The sequence below is a fragment of the Aotus nancymaae genome, unplaced genomic scaffold (genome assembly GCF_030222135.1).
Source record: "Aotus nancymaae isolate 86718 unplaced genomic scaffold, 86718_ANA_hifiasm-v0.15.2.pri h1tg000062l, whole genome shotgun sequence".
Classification (NCBI taxonomy): Eukaryota; Metazoa; Chordata; class Mammalia; order Primates; family Aotidae; genus Aotus; species Aotus nancymaae.
This window is the reverse complement of record NW_026988476.1, coordinates 20339615-20363810: the sequence shown is the minus strand read 5'-3', so window position 1 is coordinate 20363810 and position 24196 is coordinate 20339615. Positions and strand designations below refer to the sequence as shown.

General features: G+C 41.5%; 1 protein-coding gene across 2 annotated transcripts in view; it reads left to right on the top strand.

Moving 5' to 3' along the window:
- Positions 1-11883: 11883 nt before the first annotated feature.
- The window catches only part of SOS2 (SOS Ras/Rho guanine nucleotide exchange factor 2), a 119114-nt gene continuing 106801 nt past the window's right edge, over positions 11884-24196 (top strand). For both annotated transcript variants that reach the window (XM_012456256.2, XM_012456255.3), the window contains exon 1: positions 11884-12265. In XM_012456256.2, the coding sequence (XP_012311679.1) occupies positions 12179-12265 (87 nt within the window). In that variant the 5' untranslated portion in view covers positions 11884-12178. The remainder of the gene's footprint in view (positions 12266-24196) is intronic.

Sequence of the window (24196 nt, the reverse complement as noted above, 5' to 3'; positions counted from 1 at the left end):
TTTTTAGTAGAGAAGGGTTTCACCATGTTGATCAGGCTGGTCTCAAACTCCAGACCTCGTTATCTGCCCACCTCAGCTTCCCAAAGGTCTGGGATTATAGGCGTGAGCCACTGCGCCCGGCCTAAAGTTATTTTAAGTTTCTTTTGCCCCGGGATAAAATGAGAAATTTACCTTTTAGATATGGTGAAAGATGGCAGGTCTTGGGTTGCTCAGGAAGCCCAACTTTTGAATATTAGGAAAGACCTGAGGGACAGTGATAACAGAGGGACATCTCTCACTACAGAACCTTGAATTTCAGCCAAGTTTTGCTTAAAACTGTGTCTTTAGAAAAACCTCTTTTTGTTGCTCTGAAGCAGAATGAAATGGCTACAACAGTGGTTGTTGCTTTCATGCCTTTCAGATTTAATTTTTCTTAAATTTGTCCCCTGGGAATATAAGAGATGTCTTTTAGGGATATCAGTTTATTTTTAAATTATTTTTTATTTATTTTCTTTTTTTTAAGACGGAGTCTTGCTCTGTTGCCCAGGCTGGAGTGCAGTTACACCATCTTGGCTCACTGCAACTTCTGCCTCCTGAGTTCAAACCATTCACACTTGGCTTTTTAAAAATATTTTTGGCCGGGCGCGGTGGCTCACGCCTATAATCCCAGCACTTTGGGAGGCCAAGGTGGGTGGATCACAAGGTCAAGAGATTGAGACCATCCTGGTCAACATGGTGAAACCCTGTCTCTACTAAAAATACAAAAATTAGCTGGGCATGGTGGCACGCACCTGTAGTCCCAGCTACTCGGGAGGCTGAGGCAGGAGAATTGTTTGAACCCAGGATGCAGAGGTTGCGGTGAGCCGAGATCATGCCATTGCACTCCAGCCTGGGTAACAAGAGTGAAACCCTGTCTCAAAAATATATCTATCTATATATATAGATAGATATATTTTTGGTAGAGATGGGGTTTCACCATGTTGGCCAGACTGGTCTCAAACTCCTGACTTCAAAGTGCTTGGATTACAGGTATGAGCCACTGTGCCTGGCCTTTTAATTTTTTTTTAAGACACAGCCACACTCTATCACCCAGGACCCAGGTTGGAGTGCAGTGGCGTGATCATAGCTAACTGTAGCCTCATCCTCCTGGGCTCAAGTAATTTTCCTGCTTTAGCCTCTTGAGTAGCTGAGCCTACAGGTATGCACCTCTATGTCCAGCTACTTTTTTTTTTTTTTTTTTTTTTTTTTTTTTAGGATACGGAGTTTCACTGTTTTGCCCAGGATGGTCTGGAACTCATGGGCTCAGGCAGTCTTGCCTTGGCCTCCCAACATGCTGAGATTACAGGCTTGGGTCACCACACCTGCTGTGATAGCAGTTTATAATAAGAGCATGTTCTTTTTTTCATTTAGGTTTTTGTTGTTGTTTTGGTCTCTTGAGCAGCTTCCCAAGTCATGCGGGTCACATACTAATTGTTCGTTCCCAGAATGCCTAGATCCTTAACCTTTGCCTATGTTTTTCTTAGATTCATTCCTTCCTTCCTTCCGTCCCTCCCTCCTTCCTTCCTCTCTCTTTCTCTCTTTTTTCTCTTTCTCTATTTTCTCTTTCTTTCTCTCTTTCTCCTTCCTTTCCTCTTTTCCTTTTCTTCTCTCTCGTCTCTGTCTCTCAGAATCTCACTCCATTCAGCCTTTGCCTCCTGTGTTCAAAGTAATTCTCCTGCCTCAGCCTCCCGCATACCACCAAGCCCAGCTCATTTTTGTATTTGACCATGTTGACCAGGCTGGTCTCGAACTCCTGACTCAAGGGATCCACCTGTCTTGGCCTCCCAAAATGCTGGGATTATAGGCATGAGCCACTGCGCCCAGACTTTCTTAGATCCTTAATCAATCATTCCAGCTGGGACCTGTAGAAAATTCTGATTTTCTGGATCCTTCTGAATACTGAGAATCAAGCATCTTGATTATGTTACGGGTCAATAGGAAAAGGTTGTCTTCTGACATCCAAGTTTGTGCTTTGAAATTTAGGAATATAAAGATGCTTTTTGCTTCTACTTTGCATGTTAGAATTTTGTGGTTGGTAGTGAAGTTTTGAATATAATTTTGTTTTTGAATTGTCTCCAGAATTACTCAGTAAGTTTTCTGGAATTAAAGGAAAAGCCTAATGTTAAATGTTATTTTAAAAGGGTTGATTGTGACAGTGAGGATTTCAAGGTTCTACCAGCATTTCTGATTGAGAGAATGCTAGTTTCCTATGGAAGGAAACTTCCTATGGAAGTCATATAATGATGACATTTACTCTAAGAGTGGATATGGTAGGTGAGAACCACAGGGTTGAAGGGAATCTGGAGAGTCATTCCAGGCTATGAGTTTCCAGAAATCACATCAATGGATAACACTAAAGAATCACACTTTTTATAAGAGGGTAAATGATTATATACTTGGGTCAAAAAACTGAAGTTTGGTTATCAGTGAAAATGGGAATCACAGAACAAAACAACACTTTGTTGTGGGTTAGTGATATAAACTAACAAAGTCGTATAAACCTACCCCAGAGGGAGGAGGTTTGCCTTGTTCAGTTTATTATTTTGGGTTTATTTGGCAGAGAATAGAATCCATTCTAGCTAGTTATACAAAAATAAATTTATTTTGGGCCATATGGTGACTTGTGCCTGTAATCCCAGCACTTTGGGAAGCTGAGGCAGGAGGACTGCTTAAGGCCAAAAGTGTGAGACAAGCCTGGGCAGCATGGCAAGACCCTCTCTCTACAAAAACAAAAAATTAGCCAAGTGTGGTGAAATATGGCTGTAGTCCTAGCTATCTAAAAGGCCGAGACAGGGATCCAGGAGCCCAAGAGTTCAAGGCTGCAGGGAGTTATGATAGCACCACTGTACTCCAGCCCGGGTAACAGTGAGACCCTGTCTAAAAGTAATAATAGGCTGGGCGCAGTGGCTCATGCCTGTAATTCCAACACTTTGGGAGGCCAAAGTGGGCAGATCATGAGGTCCAGAGTTCAAGACCAGCTTGGCCAACGTGATGAAACCCTGTTTTTACTAAAAATACTAAAAATTAGCTGGGTGTGGTGGCAGGTGCCTGTAATCCCAGCTACTCAGGAGGCTGAGGTAGGAGACTCACTTGAACCCAGGAGGCGGAGGTTGTAGTGAACCGAGACCGTGCCACAGCACTCCAGCCTGGGCAACAGAGTGAGACTCCATCTTAAAAAAAAAAAAAAGTAATAATAATAATAATACATTCATTCAGAGCATACAGAATCATTGAAAGGCTAATGAAGTAGATTATGGTTGAGCTTTCAGGAACAAGCCTCAAAGCCACACCACAGAACCAGGTCACTAAGAGAGTAATTTCAAAACAACTGTGATCCATAGAGAACTAACACGATGAGTCTAGCCATTGCTGCTGCCACATAAAACTAGTGACTGAATGATGCTTGCTAACAGAAATATCAAGTTGAAGCTTCCAACTCACTTCTGCCTTCTGTATCTCACTCCAGTGTATCTGATAGGCCCAACCTAAATCATATCCAGAATCCTGGCTGCAAGGGAATTTCGGCTTTTAGCTTTCTAGTCTCTGGGTTACTAGGAGGGTAGAATGTATTACTATGTTGCCTGCCATATACTATATCCATCACACCTAATAATTAGGCACAACTAGTAAATAACCTAAGCAAATTACTATAATTTTTAACACTTTTGGGCAAACAAAGTTTTTCTTTTAACTTCCCTATTCTCTAATCAGAATCTGGATACATATTTGATTGTTGACAAACAGACCCCTGGGAGCTGTACTGAACAGATTATGAATACAGAGTCATTGTTGACAGCTCAACTTTATAACTGTCAGGAATTTGACGGATTCTATGGCAATAACATAAATAACAAAAATTTGAATGATGCTTTTCCTTTTTACCTTTATTATAAGAGATGGGTTTTGGAACAGCTACTTCCCTCATTTACAAACAATCACTTTCTACCTGGTGGTGGTGGCAATATTTAGATAACCTCAGTGGCATCTTCATACCCTGGAGAACCAGAAAACACTCTTTTTGTTCAATAGGTTGTATGTAACATACAAACATACAATGCCTTCTTTTGTGGGGGCGGGGAGCATACTAAATCAATCTTTTGGAATTTCATACAAAATTATGGTTCCTCTTGGGAATACTTTTTTCTTTTTTTGAGGGGACAGAGTATCCTTCTGTCATGCAGACTAGAGTGCAGTGGTGCGATCTCGACTCACTGCAACCTCCACCTCTCGGGTTCAAGCAATTCTCCTGCCTCATCCTCCCTAGTAGCTGGGATTACAGGTGTGCGCCACCATACCCGGCTAATTTTTCAGAAAACTTTCAGTAGAGACGAGCTTTCACCATGTTGGCCAGGAGGGTCTCAAACTTCCGACCTTAGGTGATCCGCCCGCCTCGGCCTCCCAAAGTGGTGGAATTACAGGTGTGAGCCACCACGCCTGGCCGGGAAGACATTTTAGATATGCTATCTCTTACAGGGGGTTGGACATGAGCCTCCCATAAGGGTCATTGGACAAAGGCTGGTCTGAGGGCCTGCTTCAACTTCTTTTAGGCAGGTGGCTGTGAGAGGACTGAGCTAGCTATGGCAGCAACCCATGAAAATGAGTGATAACAACATTGATTATTTCCTGTGGCATTGCTTTACTTTGCTATTGACTGGTAGCACTTGTAGCTTTAAATAAATTGAGGAAGTATGCAAGAGTAAATGGGAGAAATGTTGAGTAAGTCCTTCTTGAAAATGTTAAGTGGGAGAATATTGGTGGTAAATTTCTGTCTTTTAAAATTTAAATTGTGCTTGGATCATTCAAATTTTCATCAAAAGCCTTTCTAAACTTGAAAAAAGGGAAAGCCCAGGTGCAGTGGTTCATAGGCAGGAGAATTGCCTGAACCCAGGAGGCGGAGGTTGCGGTGAGCCAAGATCGTGCCATTGCACTCCAGCCTGGGTAACAAAAGTGAAACTCCGTCTCAAAAAAAAAAAAAAAAACAAAACAGATCTGTGCTTCCAGAGCGCAGCTATCGGTGCTTTGCAGGAGGCAAGTGAGGCCTATCTGGTTGGCCTTTTTGAAGACACCAACCTTTGTGCTATCCATGCCAAACGTGTAACAATTATGCCAAAAGATATCCAGCTAGCACGCCGCATACATGGAGAGTGTGCTTAAGAATCCACTATGATGGGAAACATTTCATTCTCAAAAAAAAAAAAATTCTCTTCTTCCTGTTATTGGTAGTTCTGAACGTTAGATAATTTTTTTTCCATGGGGTCAAAAGGTACCTAAGTATATGATTGCAAGTGGAAAAATAGGGGACAGAAATCAGGTATTGGCAGTTTTTCCATTTTCATTTGTGTGTGAATTTTTAATATAAATGCGGAGACGTAAAGCATTAATGCAAGTTAAAATGTTTCAGTGAACAAGTTTCAGCGGTTCAACTTTATAATAATTATAAATAAACCTGTTAAATTTTTCTGGACAATGCCAGCATTTGGATTTTTTTTAAAACAAGTAAATTTCTTATTAACGGCAACTAAATGGTGTTTGTAGCATTTTTATCATACAGTAGATTCCATCCATTCACTATACTTTTCTAACTGAGTTGTCCTACATGCAAGTACATGTTTTTAATGTTGTCTGTCTTCTGTGCTGTTGCTGTAAGTTTGCTATTAAAATACATTAAACTATTAAAAAAAAATTTAAAATTACAAAATAAATTAGCTGGGCGTGGTGGTGCATACTTGTTGAGCCTAGGAGTTCAAGGCTGGAGGGAGCTACTATGATCATGCCACTGCTTTCTAGCCTGGATGACAGAGCAAGACCCTGCCTTTACAAAAAAAAAAAAGTTAATTTACAAAGGGAAGCAAAATTACAATCTATCAAATTATTGGCTGGGCGTGGTGGCTCGTGCCTGTAATCCCAGCACGTTGGGAGATTGAGGTGGGCAGATCACCTGAGATCAGGAGTTGGAGACCAGCCTGGCCAACATGGCTAAACCCAATCTCTACTAAAAATAAAAAAAAACTAGCTAGGCTTGGTGATGTGTGCCTGTGATCCCAGCTACTCAGGAGGCTGAGGCAGGAGAATTGCTTGAATCCAGAGGTGGAGATTGCAGTGAGCCAAGATTGTGCCACTGTACTCCAGCCTGGGCAACAGAGCAGGACTCTGTCTTAAAAAAAAAAATTATTAATATGATAATTAGTATATTAATTTCAGTTCAAATTTGTGATTAAGCTTTTTGTTATATATGCATATGCCCTCCCTCTTATACTATCAGTATGTTTAATACCTGCATTTCTTTCATTTTATTTTATTTTTTTGAGACAGAGTCTCACTTTGTTGCCCAGGCTGCAGTGCAATGGCACGATCTTGGCTCACTGCAACCTTCACCTCCCGGTTTCAAGTGATTCTCCTGCCTCAGCTTCCTGAGTAGCTGGGATTACAGGCGCCCACCATATTCCTGGCCAATTTTTGTATTTTTAGTAGAGATGGGGTTTCGCCATTTTGGCCAGGCTGGTCTCAAACTCCTAACCTCAGGTGATCTGCCTGCCTCAGCCTTTCAAGTGCTGGGATTACAGGCATGAACCACCATGCCCAGTGTTTTTAATTTTTTTTTTTTTTTTAACACTTGAAGCAAACATTTTTAATTAGACTGGAAATTTTTCATTAACTATACCTCTTAATGTTTTGAATAAAAGTATTATTTTCATGTGGTTGCAAATTCAAAAGTCACAATAAGGAGTCTGGGCAAAGTGACTCATGCCTACAATCTTACTACTTTGGTAGGCCAAGGAGGGAGGCTCTCTTGAGCCGAGGTGTTTGAGACCAGCCTGGGCTACATAGCAAGACCCCCGTCTCAACAACAACAAAAGTCACAAAAAGGTACACAGTGAAAAATCTCCCTTTCATCTCCAGCCAGCAAGTTTTCGTCCTTGCGGCAACAAAAATCTCTGTAGCCTTGCTGATATGGTTTGGCTGTGTCCCCACCTAAATCTTATCTTGAATTGTAGTTCCTATTATCCCCATGTTCATGGGAGGGACCCAGTGGGATGTAATTGAATCATAGGGGTGATTACTCCCATGTTGCAGTTCTCATAAAATCTGATGGTTTTTTTAAGGGGCTTTTCCCACTTCTACTTGACACCTCTCCTTGCTGCTGTTATGTTTGCTTCCCTTTCTGCCATAATTTTAAGTTTCCTGAGGCCTCCCAAGCCCTGTGGAACTGTGAATCGTTTAAACCTCTTTCCTTTATAAATTACAAAGTCTTGGGTATGTCTTTATTAGTGGCGTGAGAACAGACCAATAAAGTAAATGCAGAGAAATTACTTGAGTCAGTGCTTATATAATAAAATACTGCATTTTTGTTTTGGTTTGGTTTGTGTTGTTTTTTGTGAGACAGTCTCGCTCTGTTGCCCAGGCTGGAGTGCAGTGGCACAATCTCAGCTCGCTGCAATCCTGCCTCCCAGGTTCAAACGATCCACCTGCCTCAGTCCCCCTAGTAACCAGGATTACAGGCATGCACCACCACACCCGGCTAATTTTTGTATTTTTAGTAGAGACGGGGTTTCACCATGTTGGCCAGGCTGGTCTTGAACTCCTGATGTCAAGTGATCCACCTGCCTCAGCCTCCCACAGTGCTGGGATTACAGGTGTAAGCCACTGCGCCTGGCCTGCATTTTTTTTTTTTAATGTAAGTGGCACCATACTGTCAGTGCTATATATCCTGTACTTTTCACTTTGCAACATATCTTGGATAATGTTCCACAGAGGTCTGGTTATTTTTAAATAACTTTATAGGTTCAACTGTATGGATTTACTATTATTTATTGAACTAGTCCCCTATTGCTATTGATGATTATTTAAATTATTTCTAGGGCATTTTTTGTTTTGTTTTACTTTTGCTGTAATAAACAACACTGCAATGAATAACCTTGTCTCTAAGTGACTTCATATAAGAGCAAGTATACCTACAGGACATATTCCTAGAATTTGCTAGGTCAAAGGGAAACTTTGATATTATCTAGTTGCCCTTGACAGAAGTTGAAACAATTTACAGTCCTAATATACTTACAATATGTTAGAATGCTTGTTTCCCATATCTTCACCGTCATAGTGTGTAATCAAACTTTTTCATCTGTGCTATTCTAGTAGGTGAAAAATGGTAACAGTATAACCCCAAAAAGAGGATTTTTTTTCACCACATCCTCACCAGCATTTGTTATTACCTGTCATTTGGATATAGGCCATTTTAACTGGGGTGAGATGGTACCTCATTGTAGTTTTGATCTGCATTTCTCTAATGACCAATGATGTTGAGCATCTTTTCATATCCTAGTTTCCATTTGTATGTCTTTTTTTGTTTGTTTTAAATTTTTTAAAAAGTTTTTAAAAATAGAGATGGGGTCTTACTATGTTACCCAGGCTGGTCTTCAATTCCTGAACTCAAGGGATCCTCCTGCCTCAGCCTCCCAAAGTACTGAGATTATAGAAGTGAGCCACTGTGACTGGCCCCTTTGTTTTTCTTACTGAATTTTAGTCTTTTAATTTGTAGGGGCTCTTTTATATTTTACTGAAAGTAACTACAAAAATGAGTTGCTACAGCCAGGCACGGTGGCTCACGCCTATAATCCCAGCACTTTGGGAGGCCGAGGCGGGTGGATCACGAGGTCAAGAGATCGAGACCATCCTGGTCAACAAGGTGAAACCCTGTCTCTACTAAAAATACAAAAATTAGCTGGGCATGGTGGTGCGCGCCTGTAATCCCAGCTACTCAGGAGGCTGAGGCAGAAGAATTGCTTGAACCCAAGAGGCGGAGGTTGTGGTAAGCCGAGACTGCGCCATTGCACTCCAGTCTGGGTAATGAGCAAAATTCCTCCTAAAAAAAAAAAAAAAAAAAAATGTGTTGCACCAGCTTGGGCAACATGGTGAGACTCTGTCTCTACCAAAAATACAAAAAATTAGCCAGACATGGTGACACATGCCTGTGATTCCAGCTACTCAGGAGGCTGAAATGGGAGGATCACTTGAGCCCAGGAGGCGGAGGTTGCAGTGACCTAAGATTGTGCCACTGCACTCCATCCTGAGCGAGAGTAAGACCCTATCTTAAACAAACAAACAAAAATGAGTTGCAGACATTTTTTCCAGTTTGTCATTTTCCTTTTGGCTTATCTGGTGGTGACTTTTTGCCATACTTTTTTTTTTTTTTTTTGAGACAGAATTTCACTCTGTCGCCAGGCACCAGGCTGGAGTGCAGTGGCACAATCTCGGTTCACTGCAACCTCCGCCTCCCGGGTTCAAGCAATTCTCCTCCCTCAGCCTCTGGAATAGCTGGGACTACAGGCGCACACCAACATGCGCAGCTAATTTTTGTATTTTTAGTAGAGACGGTGTTTCACCATGTTGGCCAGGATGGTCTCGATCTCTTGACCTCGTGATCAGCCTGCCCTGGACTCCCAAAGTGCTGGGATTACAGGCTTGAGCCACCGCACCCGGCCCATACTTTTTTTTTTTTTTTTTAAGAGACAGGGTCTCACTGTGTTGGCCAGGCTGGTCTTCAGCTCCTGGCCTCAAGCTATCCTTCTACCTCAGCCACTGGAGTTGTTGAGATTACAGGCATGAGCCACCATGCTCGGCTCAAACATTTATAGAAGTTGAATTTATCAGTCTTTTAGATCTTGTGTCATAGTGAAAATGTCTTTTCTGTTCTAAGGTTATAAATGAATTATTGTATTGTTTACATTTAAACCTTTTACATATCTGGAGTTTGTGCTAGTGTAGTGTATGGGGTATGGATCCAACATTTTTTCTAGATGGCCCATTTGTCTGAATGGGAAACTTTTTACTGCTGTCATTCTTGGACTATCCTTCACGTGCATGTGGATCACATTTCTGTTTGCTCAGCCCAGAGATCACAACTCAGATGCCTGTAGAGACTAGGCAAGTTACATAAAAGGGTAAAGAGTGCCAGGTGGGAAGTATAGCCAACTGGAAATGGATGGCATACTTTTTATAAAGAGGGCAGCTACTACCCAGTGCCTGTGGATTACTCTCTTGCACAAATGCAGTAGGGCCCAATGTTGTCAGATCTTTGTCAAGAGAAGCTGAAAATACAGATTTTTATATGAAGACTCTTGATTTTAAAATGTTAACAATTAAATTTAAATACAGCCTTAGCTAAACAAAATATGTCTTCAGGCCTGATTTGGCCCAGAAAAGCCTTCTGATATTCTTGGCCAAGAATGAGATTTCTAACAACTTTACTCTCCTATGAGTAAACAGAACATACATGGTCTAGTAGTTTGACAGCACAGTAGTTTATAGCTGGAGTCTGGGAAGAGGAAAGAAAAGTATGGAACTTCTTTATAAGCCAAAGTCTTTGCTCTCACAGACTGAAACATTAACGGGAGAAATACAAGCATTTTACCATCCCACCTTTTATCCCAAGTACATGAGAATGGATATGGCCATTTATTAGAGGACATTTTTGATTTAGTGGATACTTGGATTAGAAAAATAATTTTGTTTTCCAACTCTGCCATTCTGATTTTGCCCAAATGACAAAGTGGTGCATGCTTTGGGGAGAATGATTGCTCAGCTACTGATACTAGAACTGCATTTGTACTACCGACTTATTTTTTGTACCCTGTTTGTCTTTTCCGTTTCTCTCTGCTTGTGGCTAGGGATAGGGAGTAAAATATCTTCTTTACAACCTGTTAAAAGTAATATGCTCAGCACCTTTAAGTGGGTCGAATTTTGTGCTAATGATAAAGTTGCCAGAGCCTATGCCTCTTTGAATGGAAAAGCTTGTCAGGATCTTTTCTGGGTTGCTAACGAGTGGGTCCCAGAGGCCCATCCAGGTTTTGTAGGACCTGAAGCCTACACAATTTGAATGACAACGATAGAGAAAATAAATATCTTTTGAAAGTTTTGTAAAAACGGTATGATTTTGTGAACGCACAGTGGCCCGTGCAAGTGTAGGACCTTTCAATTAAAGCTTGATCAATGTCATTGTCATCTGCCCCTTCTGACCTCCTACCACCAGGCTAAGGGCTTTCCACACCTCATCTCTCGGTCCCCACACCATCACCCTAAGAAATAGTTACTATCTCCTATATCTCCTAACTATAAACTATGTATGGTATATACTTTGTATAAAACACGGTACTCATAAAAACAAGCCACGTAGAGCACAAATACGTTAAATATCCTGTCCAGCCCGAATGCCCCTTTCTCTCTACATCCCTATACGACCTCCCACGACGGTACTGCTGGGGCTCGAGGCGCAACAAGGGTGGTACAGAGTTTGGATTGTCTTGCGCAGGTCGAGAAGAGGGAGGATATGTGTAAAAGGCAGTCAAACTAGAGAGTCTGGAGAGGCCCCTCGCACAATCCCGAGAGACGCGGACTTCCCTGGGGCCCCAGGCCTCGCACCCCCGCGCAGGGCTGACTGGCGCCTCTGCCCGCTTCGCGGCGCGCATGCTCCATGTGCGGCCTCTCCGGCTACTTGGAAAAATGAGCGCCTGGCCGAGGGGGCGGGCCGAGCCTCGGCTGCTGGGACCCGGAGCTCGGCAGCGGCCCCGAGGCACTCCGTGCGGCTGCTAAAGGGGCGGCAGCGGCTGCCGGCAGTGTGCGCGCCATAGTGAAGCTCGCTCGCCCGACGCGCATTCCGGGTCGGTCCCCAGAGCCCTTTGGAGGTGACTCGAGCAGGCCGGGCGGGTGGCGCTGTCGGCTGGGAGGGCGGAGGGAAGGCGATGAGGAGACGAGCCACCGCAGCCGCCGCTGCTCACCTCCCTCCGAGGCCGTAGCGGGAGTCGGGGCGGGGCTGGGCCAGCTGTACCCCCGCCGGGCCGCGAACCCAGACAAAGGAGGAGGAGCCGCCCCAGAAGCAGGCCAGCGCCGCCGGGAAAGGAGGTTGCCGCCGGGGGTCGCCCGGGCTCGCGGGTCGCCGCGCTTCCTCTGCGGGCACTGCGGGAGGCGAGGGCCGCCCCGGCGGAGGAAGCCGACCCCAGGGTCTCCGCCCGCCCGCCGGCGCCGCCTCCGAGCCGCCTCGGCCGTAGCCTCGGCCCGGGCGGGAGGCGGCGGCCGCCGGCGAGGCTTGGTGGCCCGCGCTCTGCCTGTCAGGCCACCGGCCCGGCCCGCGGGCTGCCCCCGATGCGGAGGCGCTGTCGCCGGGGCCATGCAGCAGGCGCCGCAGCCTTACGAGTTCTTCAGCGAGGAGAACAGTCCGAAATGGCGGGGACTGTTGGTCTCGGCCCTGAGGAAGGTCAGTGGTGGGGCCGGGGCGGCCGGCGGGTGGGGGACCGGGCCCGCGGTCTCCCCGAGCTTCTAACGGGGAGCAGCTCGTCCCTCCCACAGGGCTGGAGTCCCCGGGGCCGAGCCGTTTCTCGTTGGCTGGCGATGGGGGGCTCACAATTGCCTGTTGCATTTTGAAGGACGTTTCTCAAGTTTTTTTTTTTTTTTTTTTTTTTGCCTGGTCCCGGAAGGAAGGTTTTGTTATGATCATAAAACTGGATTTCATGTTGCAGTCATTTCGTCAGGCAACTTCCGCCGTTGACCAATTTGTTGTCCTCCAATTTGTGGCTGGAATCGGGCAAGAGAAAGTGCCACTGGTATTTAGACAGTTTCTAAAACAAAAGCACATTTTCAGGCCTAGTAATTACTTTTAATTAAGTTCTTTGGGAGTGTTCCCCCTAGGCGATTTGCTTGTCAAGGGTATCCACTTATGAGGCAATGGCTTTTTTGTAATATGAACGTTTCACATATATGAAATGTCAGTGAGTCATAATATTCTTATTCATTTTACAGTTCTCGAGGTAAATTTAAAGCGCCTTCCCACTTCCTGCAAAAGGTGTCTTACCTGTTTACAAGAGACTACCCTTAGAAAATTTGGTCAGTGTCTTCACGACCAAATTGTGATTTAGGACTTGAAATCATTTTAAGGAATAAAAAAGGGCCAACTCTTGCAAATCAGTTTTTCATGTTTGGGTGCATTACTAGTGTGCATCTCTCCTGTAGATGGTGGCGGTCTTCCTCTGTGAATTTAAGTAATAACAATATGATCATTTTTATAATCAATCATTTTGTAAGATCAAGACATTTAAAGACTGTAAATTGGTGCGTGATCAGCTATTTGCCTGCTGAGCAGAGGCTTTCTTTGCCTTTGATTCAGACTTAGCCCCTTCTGTCTTTTGTGCAAAATAACCAAGAATACATTTTAAAATAATAAAAAAAATAAAGATTAATTTAAAAGACTACACTTGGAAAATATATCCTCATTAAATTTCTATAAATGAAAGGAAGTTGTATATTTTAAAGGTAAAGACATATTCCTCATGCATTGAGAGTTGCAGATTTTCCATTATTTTCATAATTCTTACCAGGAGGTATTGCTTTCCTCAGGGCAAACACCAAGTCGTATCTTTTTAAAGAACCTGGCAGAGATGACTTATGACAGCTAGACAGTTATCATTCCATTGGTATACCAAGTGGTAAAGTATTAAATTGACCTTACTTCCTTGTGCAACCCAATTCTATAAGGAGAGGGAAAGAAATGAATAATATGCTGAGTGGTGATAATGAACTCTGGCCTGAATTAAAAGCAAAGGGGGAAATGTGTTGATAGTAATTAGCCCTTTGACCACAGAGTACCCGATAAGGTAGGTCTATATTGTTGGCAGTGTGATGCAGGTATGTACCATTTATAATTTTCTGGTAGCAAATAGTATTTGAATGTGTGTTGCATAACTTGTACAATATGTAGCTTTGATTCTAATAATCCTTTATGTCCAGAAATAGATTTATTTTTTCTTTTTCTTTAAATAGAGAAAGGATCACTCTATGTTGCCCAGGCTGGTCTTGAACTTCTGGCCTCAAGCAATCCTCTCATCTCTGCCTCCCAAACTGTTGGGGTTATAGGCATCAGCTACCTTGAGCCAGACCCAGATTTTTTTTTTTCAAGTTAGCCTGGAGACAAAGCCAAGATTAGCATCCAATCCTAGTCCATTGCTTTGGCACTATTACTTTGCATTTATACATGTGCTTGTTTTCCTGGGACTGAAGTACCTTGTAGATACTATGTTATGTTCCACAGTTCTGGTATTGATTATGAAATAAATACATCTAAGAAAATTTGGTCTTTTGAGGTGAATTCAGAAAGCATTTTCTATTTATTAACTTACTGTTAGGATAGAATTGAAGTACATTCCTATGGAAATTTTAAAAAATATTTTTGGAATAATTTTGGTGAAAGTAATTAAGATTATGTCCACTTTTGCGATATTTGGGACATTGCAACTTGTAGGTCTGTAGTGCCTGCTAAGAATTGTAGCTCTTAGGGAGCTAAAGGTTCACTCTTTCTTTGCAGGAAGTTTTAAATTCTGTTATGTGTCAGTCACCTTGTCTTTGTACAATGAGAATTTCTGCCATTTTCGGGGAGTCTCTGTCTTCACATTCAGAGCATCTAGAACTTCCTTCCTCTAGCTGACTAGATAGTTACAAAGACTACTAGGATTTGATTGGAATCTCTCTCTCCTTCAGTTGGTATTGCCTTGTACATGTGGTGTATTCTTGCTTCATTAATTCACTTAACCATTATTATACACATTTTAGGTACTTGACATGATGCTGCATTGTAAGAATACAAAGATAAAGACCCTTCCAAAGGTGTATACCATCTAAACCAAAAATTCTAAAAGTTGAGGTTTTGGTTCATGTAAATGAGATAGCAGTTCTGAGCTCAGCGTTCTGTAAGGGATATCTGTGTGTCTGTGAAAGGAGCAATGTAGTTTACTTGGCTCTGTCAAGTTTAGTCCACTTGGACATCTTGGTGGGACCTCCAAAACTGTTAAAATACAATTTTCAGAAAGGTAAAGTCATGACTTCCATGCAAATATAAATGAACATGTATCAGTGATTTTGGTTGAGCTCATTACTTAATGAGGGAACTAGTAAGATGTTAAAGTCACTTAATATGAAAATTTGAGGAGGTAGGTATTTATGGACAATTTAATAAGTGAGTATTAAGATTAGACTGCTGGGTTACATAAAGAATTAGTTAATATCGTATAAGAAACATAAAAGAGTAGGCTTTGGGTTGTCTTTTCCTCTGGCTGAAAATTACTTGCATCTCTATCTGCCGAAAATCTGTAACCTAATCTTATAGATGCGTAAAATCAAGCTCAGTCAATAGAAATTAATAAAAGATTCAAGCATAGCACTACACTGAAATACACCCAGTATTCTCTTTTGCTAATTTTCCGGTTTTGGCTAATTTTTATGAAAACTGGATATATACATATTATATATATATTCGACATTGAAAACATAAGGGATTTTTAAAAAAGCAACATCAAGTATTCATTGCGTTACATAGAAACACAGAGATGGGATTGGGCGAGGTGGCTCACGCCTGTAATCCCAGCTCTTTGGGAGGCTGAGGTGGGCAGATCACCTGAAGTCAGCTGTTCGAGATCAGCCTGGCCAACATGGCAAAAGCCCATCTCAATAAAAATACAAAAATTAGCCAAGTGTGGTGGTGCCTGCCTATGATCCTGGCTACTTGGGAGGCTGAGGCAGGAGAATTGCTTGAACCCGGGAGGCGGAGGTTTGAGTCAGCCAAGATCGTGCCACTGCATTGCACTCCAGCCTGGGCGACAGCGAGACTCTGTCTCAAAAATAGAAAAACACAGAGATGGACAAGTATATTTATGGAAAAGTAATTTTGGAAAAGAAATGTGTTCTTTAGCCTTTTGTTTGTTATTTAACTTTTAAAACAGAACCTCACCTAGGGCATTTAAAAACCAAGAGCTATAAAGCAGAATGAAATGACACTACTAATGTATAATACATGGATTGTTAACATTACTGCTAAATTATGTATCTTCCCTAAAAGAGCCAAGAACATAATTGCCTTCATCACTGCTCCCCAAGATCATTGAAGCTATCATGTTACTTGGAGAAAAAAAGAGCATGGTATATATATTTGTAAATGCAGCTTATTACCTATGTCTTTGAAATGCCTTGGTACTATATGCATATGCTGTTTGATTGTATGCTGAGATAGATCAGCATTCTTCATATGGGAAATAGGCCTCAAAATCATTTTATCAAATTCTACAGTCCCTGATAATTTCTTTTGTGAATGTCTTTTCTGTAAGGTGTTTTTCACCAGCCTAGCCATAGAAAAGAATATAACTGTTGTCTTGCCAGCTGTAGTTGTAAATGCCAGGGAAAGCTAGATAGAATTGGTTGAATTACTTTGTTCCTGAGTCCAGTTAGATTCAGGTTAAATATCGACCTCCCCACCCAATGACAATTTGCTCTTAGATATCTAAAAGGCAAGAGGTGTGAGAGAGAATGTCTGGGTTAATTAATAGCAGTCTAGGACAAGGAAAAAGAATGGTAGGGGATTTGATTTAAAAATGGTTTTGTGAAAATCTACTGAGATCCTAGTGTTTCTGCCTTTGTACCAATATCTCTTGAGAAGTGTTTTAGAAGATAGCACTGGATCTTTCCTGAGGCCCACAAGAAAAGTATAGGGTGATCTGAGAAAATATAATTGGTGTCATTGATATACAAGAGTCAAAGAAGCCTCTAAGAAAGCAACATTTATGCTTCTTTCTGGATGATATATTCAAATATATTAATATTACTGTGCCAGCTGGTCTTGAACTCTTGGGCTCAAGGGATCCTCCCACTCTGGCCTCCTGAACTGCTGTGATTACAGGTGTGAGCTACCTTGCCTGGCCACAAACACTGTTCTTGATACGGAAGATGTTCCAGAGCCCTTGCCGTCATAAAGCTTGGGCTCTAAATGACTGTGGCAGAAAGAAAATAAGGAACTAAACAATTATCTGAAAGATCAGTAGGAATTAATAAAACAAAGGGGGAAAAAAGGACTTGTGGCTGAGGGGAAAGTAAGCATATGATTTGTTTCTTTGTTTTGAATAGGTCTCAGATTCTGAATTTAATGACTTGTTTTAAAGAACAAGGAGAATAAGTAGATGAAGCTAGTATGGTAGACTGTAGGTACACTTAAAGAACAAGGAGAATAAGTAGATGAAGCTAGTATGGTAGACTGTAGGTACACTGAGTTAAGGTCTCTACCTGAGAACAGGAAGTCCTGTTGGGTTCCCATTTACGTAGCAAAGTAATTAGATAAACTTGATCAGAATTGCTTTTGAAAAGATTACTTCAAGCCAAAGCCAAAAACTAATAAGAGATCTTGTGATTTTTGTGACATGAGGCCTGTTCTGGATTTCCTAAAGCCACTGAATATAACAGTAGAACTTGAAGGTGTCATTTGGAATTATTCCAAACTAATAATGACCCAAACTGACCTGAAGAGTTCAGCCAGAACTAGATGAGCGGTAGGAATGTACTTTAACTTGCTGTACTTGGCTCCCTGTCAGCCATGATTTAGTAGCCTTCTATTTTCAGTGTAACTTTGGTATGGTATATTTGGAGCAATAATATTCCATTAAAGGGTTTTATGCTGAGTATTCAAAGAATTACCTGTGTTACCACTTGCCATAAATCAAGTATATGTCTTTTATATTAACCATGAAATCTCTTTCAAGGGAACAGTAGTTTGATTATATCCAGCATATTTGAATTAGAAAGGAATTTTAATGTAACTGTTGGATTTAGCATGAGCTCATTATTAAAAATTAATCTGAAACTCTTTACTTCCATGGGCTGGGTGCAGTGGCTCATGCCTGTAATCCTAGCACTTTGGGAGGCTGAGATGGGAGAATCGCTTGAGGCTAGGAGTTCAAGACCAACCTGGCCAACATAGTGAGACCTCATGTCTATAAAAAAATTCTTTTCTTCTTTTACATAAAATATATGATAGTACAAAGTTTTTTCAACTGTATAAAGTATTACACACTTCACATTTTAACATGTAGAAGTGAAGCAAATAAATGAAAATAACATCAAGATCTAGATATGAGGGCTAGTATTAACTCTTCTACGTTTTCTGTACTCCAGTTTTTTTCTTCACTAAATCATTTTGTAAACTCAAACACTCTTTCTTTTTCTCTCTCTTTTTTTTTTTGATGGGGTTTTGCTCTGCTACCCAGGATGGAGTATAGTGGCATGATCATAGCCTTACTGCAGCCTCCAACTCCTGGGCTCAAATGATCCTCCCACTTCAGCCTCCCAAGTAGCTAAGACTACAGGCATATGCCACTGTACCCAGCTAATTTTCTTCTTCTTCTTCTTATTTTTTATGGAGACAGGGTCTTGGTATGTCCCCCAGTCTGGTCTCAAATTTCTGGACTCAAGTGATCCTCCAGCCTTGGCCTCCCAAAGTTCCAGGATTACAGGAGTGAGCTACTTGCCCTGTGAAACACTACTTCTTACATACAAAGCATATTGTAATTCTTTCTTAACTGACCCATTAGCAGCATTTGACAGTTGATCTGTTTCTTCTTTTGAAATACTTTCTTCATTTGGCTTCCAGAAGAACTTTAAGCTTTCAGGGTTTTTTTTTTTTCTGAATATTCCTTCTAAATCCCCTTTTCTTGATTCTTCCTCATCTTCCTGATCACATCCTTCTAACCTCCCCAGAGCCCATTTGTGTGTGTGTGTGTGTGTGTGTGTGTGTGTGTGTGTGTGTGTTTCTGAGACAGAGTCTTGCTTTGTCACCCAGGCTGGAGTGCAGTGGTGCGATCTTGGCTCAGTGCAACCTTCACCTCCCGGGTTCAAGCAGTTCTTCTGCCTCATTCTCCCAAATAGCTGGGATTACAGGCATGTGCTACCACGTCCAGCTATTATTATTACTATTATTATTTTTGTATTTTAGTAGAGTTGGCCAGGCTGGCCTCAAACTCCTGACCTTGTGATCCACCTGCCTCAGCCTCCCCAAGTGCTGGGATTACAGGCATGAGCCACCGCACCCAGCCAGTTTTTAGACCTCTATTTCTATTTACACATACTTGCTTAGAGATCCCATCCTGCCTCATTGCTTTACATATCATCTATATCTGATAATTACCAAATATATATTTCTGGCTCAGACCTCTTTCTTAAACATGGATGTTCAACTTTTTCTTTGAAAGAGGGTCTCACTCTGTCACCCAGGCTGGGGTGCAGTGTCAAGGTCACAGGTCACTACAGCTTTAACCTCCTAGGCTCAAATGATCCTTCCAACTGAGCCCCTACGCCCCGACCTGTCCCCAGATAGCTGGGACTACAGGAGTGTGCCACCACACCCAGCTAATTTTAAAACACTTTTTGTACAGACAGGGTCTCACTGTGTTGCACAAACTGGTCTCCAGCACCTGGGCTCAAGCGTTCCTCCTGCCTCAGCCTCCCAAAGTGTTTGAGTTACAGGCATGAACCATCACACCCGGCCAACTTTTTACTTGATATTTCCACGTAGGCATCTCAACCAATACTGAACTCCTTTTCTTCCCCCACAAACTTGTTCCTTTTGTAGTGGTTCACATATTAATAAAGGGCTACTCCATCCTTCCAGTTGCTCAAACTAAAAATCTTAAGTTATTCTTGGATATTGTCTTTTTTTTTTCATACCACACATCTAATTTGTCAGCACATCCTTTTAGCTCTACTTCAGACTAGAACTATATTTAGTCACCATTTTATACTTTTTGACTTAACCCCGTGGAACCAAGTCATCATCACCAATCTCCTGGAATATTGAAATATCTTTTTAACTGGTCTCTGCTCATCTACTCTTGCCCTATTTAAGTTTTTTTTTCCCTGTCACAATAGAGATAAGTGAGATCATTTCACTCCTTTGTTCAAAACCCTCTCAGTGCTTCTCAGAATAAAAGTCAAAGTCCTCCCAATGGCTTACTAGGCCCTCTGCAGTCTGGGGCTGCCCCACCTCCCGCTTTTACCTCTCTGACCTCTTTAATACTGTCCCTTACTTGTTCTGCTTCTGCCCCATACTGGTTTTCTTGTTTCTATAACATAGGCATGTTTTAGTCTTAGGCCTTCTGTACTTCTGAATTTTCTGCCCGAAACACCCTTCCCTCAGATAATCACGTGGCTGGTCCTTTTAAACTCCTTTAGGTCCTGTAGTCAAACATCATTTTGTAGGACAGATCTTCTCTGCAGCCTTTCTAAAACTGCTACATTCTCCTGCTTCCTGGACAGTCCCTCATCAATGTTCAGAGTATAACCCAAACCAAGCTTGTTATTTTCTCCCGTAAACCTGTATCTCTAATATAAATGGTATATCCAGTCCTCAAGCTAGAAACCTAGGAATTATTCTTCCCTTCTTTCTCATGCCAGGCTAACATCTATTCATCACTGAATCTTCTTGATTCTTTATCCTAAATTAGAAGTTTTCTAACTTTTTTTGCTGTGTTTCCCAAAAGAATTTTGAAAAACTTCTACATTTTTATGCTGACATCTAGAAATTTTCATCTTACATTTAAATAGTTGCAATAGATGTAATTTCATATGTTATAAATACTGATGTTTTAAAGAAAAACCATTCCATCATTTAAATGTGCCGAATGGAATTTAAATACCAAAATAAATTAATATCCACCATCATATTCCAAAAATATATATGAAAAGTGTGCCTTTAAAAGTTGGAAATTTTACATTGTCCTTTTTTTCTGTGTGAACTTTTTTCATTCCCCTACCTAATTCTAATATAATATTTTTAGATTTAAAAGTCTTTGATCCCACTTTTATATTTATACTTCTCTACAACAAAAAAGTCTATATCCTGAATTTAAAAATATTTTCCCTATGACCATAAAGCTTTGAAACCTGTCTTTTGAACTGAATTATTATTACTGTAAGCCTCATTCTGTCACCCAGGCTGGAGTACAGTGGCATGATCATGATTCACTGCAGCTTCAACCTCCTAGGCTCAAGCGATCCTCCCACTTCAGCCTCCTGAGTAGCCTGGACTGCAGGCACATGCTACCACAATTAGCTAATTAAAAAAAAAGTTTTTTGTAGGGATGGGGTCTCACTATGTTGCCAAGACTGGTCAGGGCTGATCTTGATCTCCTGGGCTCAAGTGATCCTCCTGCCTTGGCCTCCCAAATTGCCGGGCTTAAAAGAATGAGCCACCATACCAGACCTTGAGTTGAATTGTAAATCGGACACAGTTGATCAAAGAAACGTGCATGGATTTTGAAAAATAATGGATAACCATAAAGCTTTATTGAATATGCATATTTCAATAACATCTATGCAACTGTCTGCATTGTTTTAAAGTTACTTCACATTTCATGGGTGAGTATTACTTATTACTAGAATGAGACAGGGTCTTGCTGGAATGAATCAGGGTTCAGCATCAATTCTGTTCCTATATTTAATTTTTATAGATATAAGCCCTGAGAGCCCTTGTTAACATAAGTAGGAGAAAAATTTAAAGTAATCAAACCTAATTTTTAAACTTCTTTCAAATTATATGTATTTTTTCAGTTTATATAGTGAATCTATTCTCAAAAATGATTTTTGTTTTTGAGACAGAGTTTCACACTTTTTGCTCAGGCTGGAATGCAATAGCATGATCTCAACCCACCGCAAGCTCTGCCTCCCAGGTTCAAGCAATTCTCCTGCCTCAGGAGAACAAGGGCTTTCTCCATGTTGGTCAGGCTGGTCTCCAACTCCTGACCTCAGGTGATCCAACCTCCTCGGCCTCCCAAAGTGCTGGGGTAACAGGCATGAGCCACAGCAACCCGGCCTTACAAAAATGATTTTTTATGATTTATCAGCCAGCAACTCAGTTGGATTCTCCTGAATTTTGTTTAAAGCAAAATGTTGGAAACCACTGGACCTGGAAAATAATTTAACTGGCTTTAGAGAACTTTGTTTAATCCAATATATCCAAGAAAGATTGGGATAGTAAAGTATTGATTTCAGTACATCTTAGCTGAGATAATATTTGTTGATAAAATGCATTTTATCTTGTCACATTCTTTTTTTTTTTTTTTTTTTGAGATAGAGTTTCATTCTGTCGCCCAGGCTGGAGTGCAATGGCATGATGTTGGCTCACTGTAACCTCTGCCCCCTGGGTTCAAGTGATTCCCCTGCCTCAGCCTCCCAAGTGGCTAATTTTTGTATTTTTAGTAGAGACGGGGTTTCATCATCTTGGCTAGGCTGGTCTTGAACTCCTGACCTTGTGATCCACCTGCCTCGGCCTCCCAAAATGCTGGGATTACAGGCGTGAGCCACTGCACCCGGCCAGTCATATTATTTAAATATATTTGCATTGAAACCTTGGAGCTGCAGGTCTGGCTCATTGTATTAGTTTTCTATTGCTACATAATAAATTATCACATAGTGGCTTAAAATAATACCCATTTATTATCTCACAGTTCATATAGGTAAAAAGTCTAGACACAGCTAGGATTTCTGCTTACGGTCTCACAAGGCTGAAATCAGAGTTTTGGCTGGGGCTGCAGTCTCATTTGAGGCTTGGGCTCTTTTTCCAGGCTCATGTGATCACTGGCAGAATTCATTAACTTGTAGTTGCAGGACTGAGACCCTCAGCTCCTAATGGCCACCTAGATGCTCTTTTGAGAACTAAGATTGTTCTCTCTTTCTTTTCATGGGCTGTCCCCTTAGGAGGATATATTTTTTGACAGTCAGCTGGAGGATGGAAGAGGCAAGATACTAAAATGAAAATATTTATAATTGTCTCTTTGTTTAGTGTCCTAGGATTTATTTATTGCACTTCAGAGCAACATATGTATACTATAGAGAATTTCAGGACAAGTGGGAGATCTCTGCCTTTCTTAGTAAAATAGGAGGGCAATTGTGAAAGGAGAGGTGTAAAAGAAGACCCTGCTTTACTCACTGTGTGCAGGCGCCTTGTCAGGCAGATCTTCTTTAGGAAAGAGTACATATGGCTGTTTAGGAAGAATCCTGACAGATGTGGGTGTTTGGCCCAGGGACTTATTAAACATAAGTGAATGAAACAAGTTTAATAGTGATCTTTTCCCAGTTCACAGGGGACCAAAAAAAGCAATTTTTTTTTCAATTTTATTTTTCTTCCATAAAGTAGAAAAAAAATCTTTGGTGTTTGCTTCAATTTACTTGCTAGTGAGTAGTGAAAGATTGTAAAATAAGTGAACCAGTGATAATGGAGGTTTGTTTTGTTTTGTTTTGTTTGTTTGTTTTTTGAGACGGAGTCTCGCCCTGTCACCCAGGCTGGAGTGCAGTGGCTTGATCTCGGCTCACTACCACCTCAGCCTCCTGGGTTCTTGCAATTCTCCTGTCTCAGTCTCCCAAATAGCTGAGACTACAGGCACATGCTGCCACGCCCAGCTAATTTTTCTGTATTTTTAGTAGAGATGGGATTTCACTGTGTTGCCCAGGGTGATCTTGAACTCCTGAGCTCAGGCAATCTGCCTGCCTTGGGTTCCCAAAGTGCTGGAATTACAGGCATGAGCCACCATGCCTGGCCGATAATGGAAGTATTAAAGGGAAAATGACTTTTAATACTTTTTGTTTTTCTCTTAGAAACATGTTCCTGTAGTTTTGATTTTAAGTTTTAAAGTCATTACTAACATTGTCCCTGCTGTGATAGAATATGTGTCTTAATATTTCATGTTCTGCAAAGAACACTGATTACCAAATGCTCTGCCACTGGAACAAGTTGGGAACCTTTTTCTAGCCTGTACTATCTTGGCTTTACAGGCAAATGGCCTGCCTTTATGGGAAGGTGCTTCTAGGTCATATGCCATTTAAGGAAGATTTTGATGACAAAAATTTTTGCTTCAACCGATAATCTTTTTTACATATTTGATTATATTATGGTAAGCTCTCACCTAATATGAAGTTAAATAGAAATAGTTTCTTGACCAGTACTTATTTGTATTTTTTTTTCTCTTTTGAGACAGTCTCACTCTGTCACCTAGGCTGGAGTGCAGTGTCACAATCTTGGCTCTCTGCAGCCTCCGCCTCCTGGGTTCAAGCAATTCTCCTGTCTCCACCTCTCCAGTAGTTGGAATTATAGGCATGCGCCACCATACCTGGCTAATTTTTTGTATTTTTAGTAGAGATGGGGTTTCTTGATGTTGGCCAGGCTGGTCTCGAACACCTGACCTCAGGTGATCCACCTGCCCTGGCCTCCCAAAGTGCTGGGATTACAAGTGTGAGCCACATCCCTAGCCACTTATTTGCATTTTAAATAAAATTACATTCTGAAAGCCTGCTGAAGGTACCTAATTAAGAGCATGGACTCTGAGAAGTA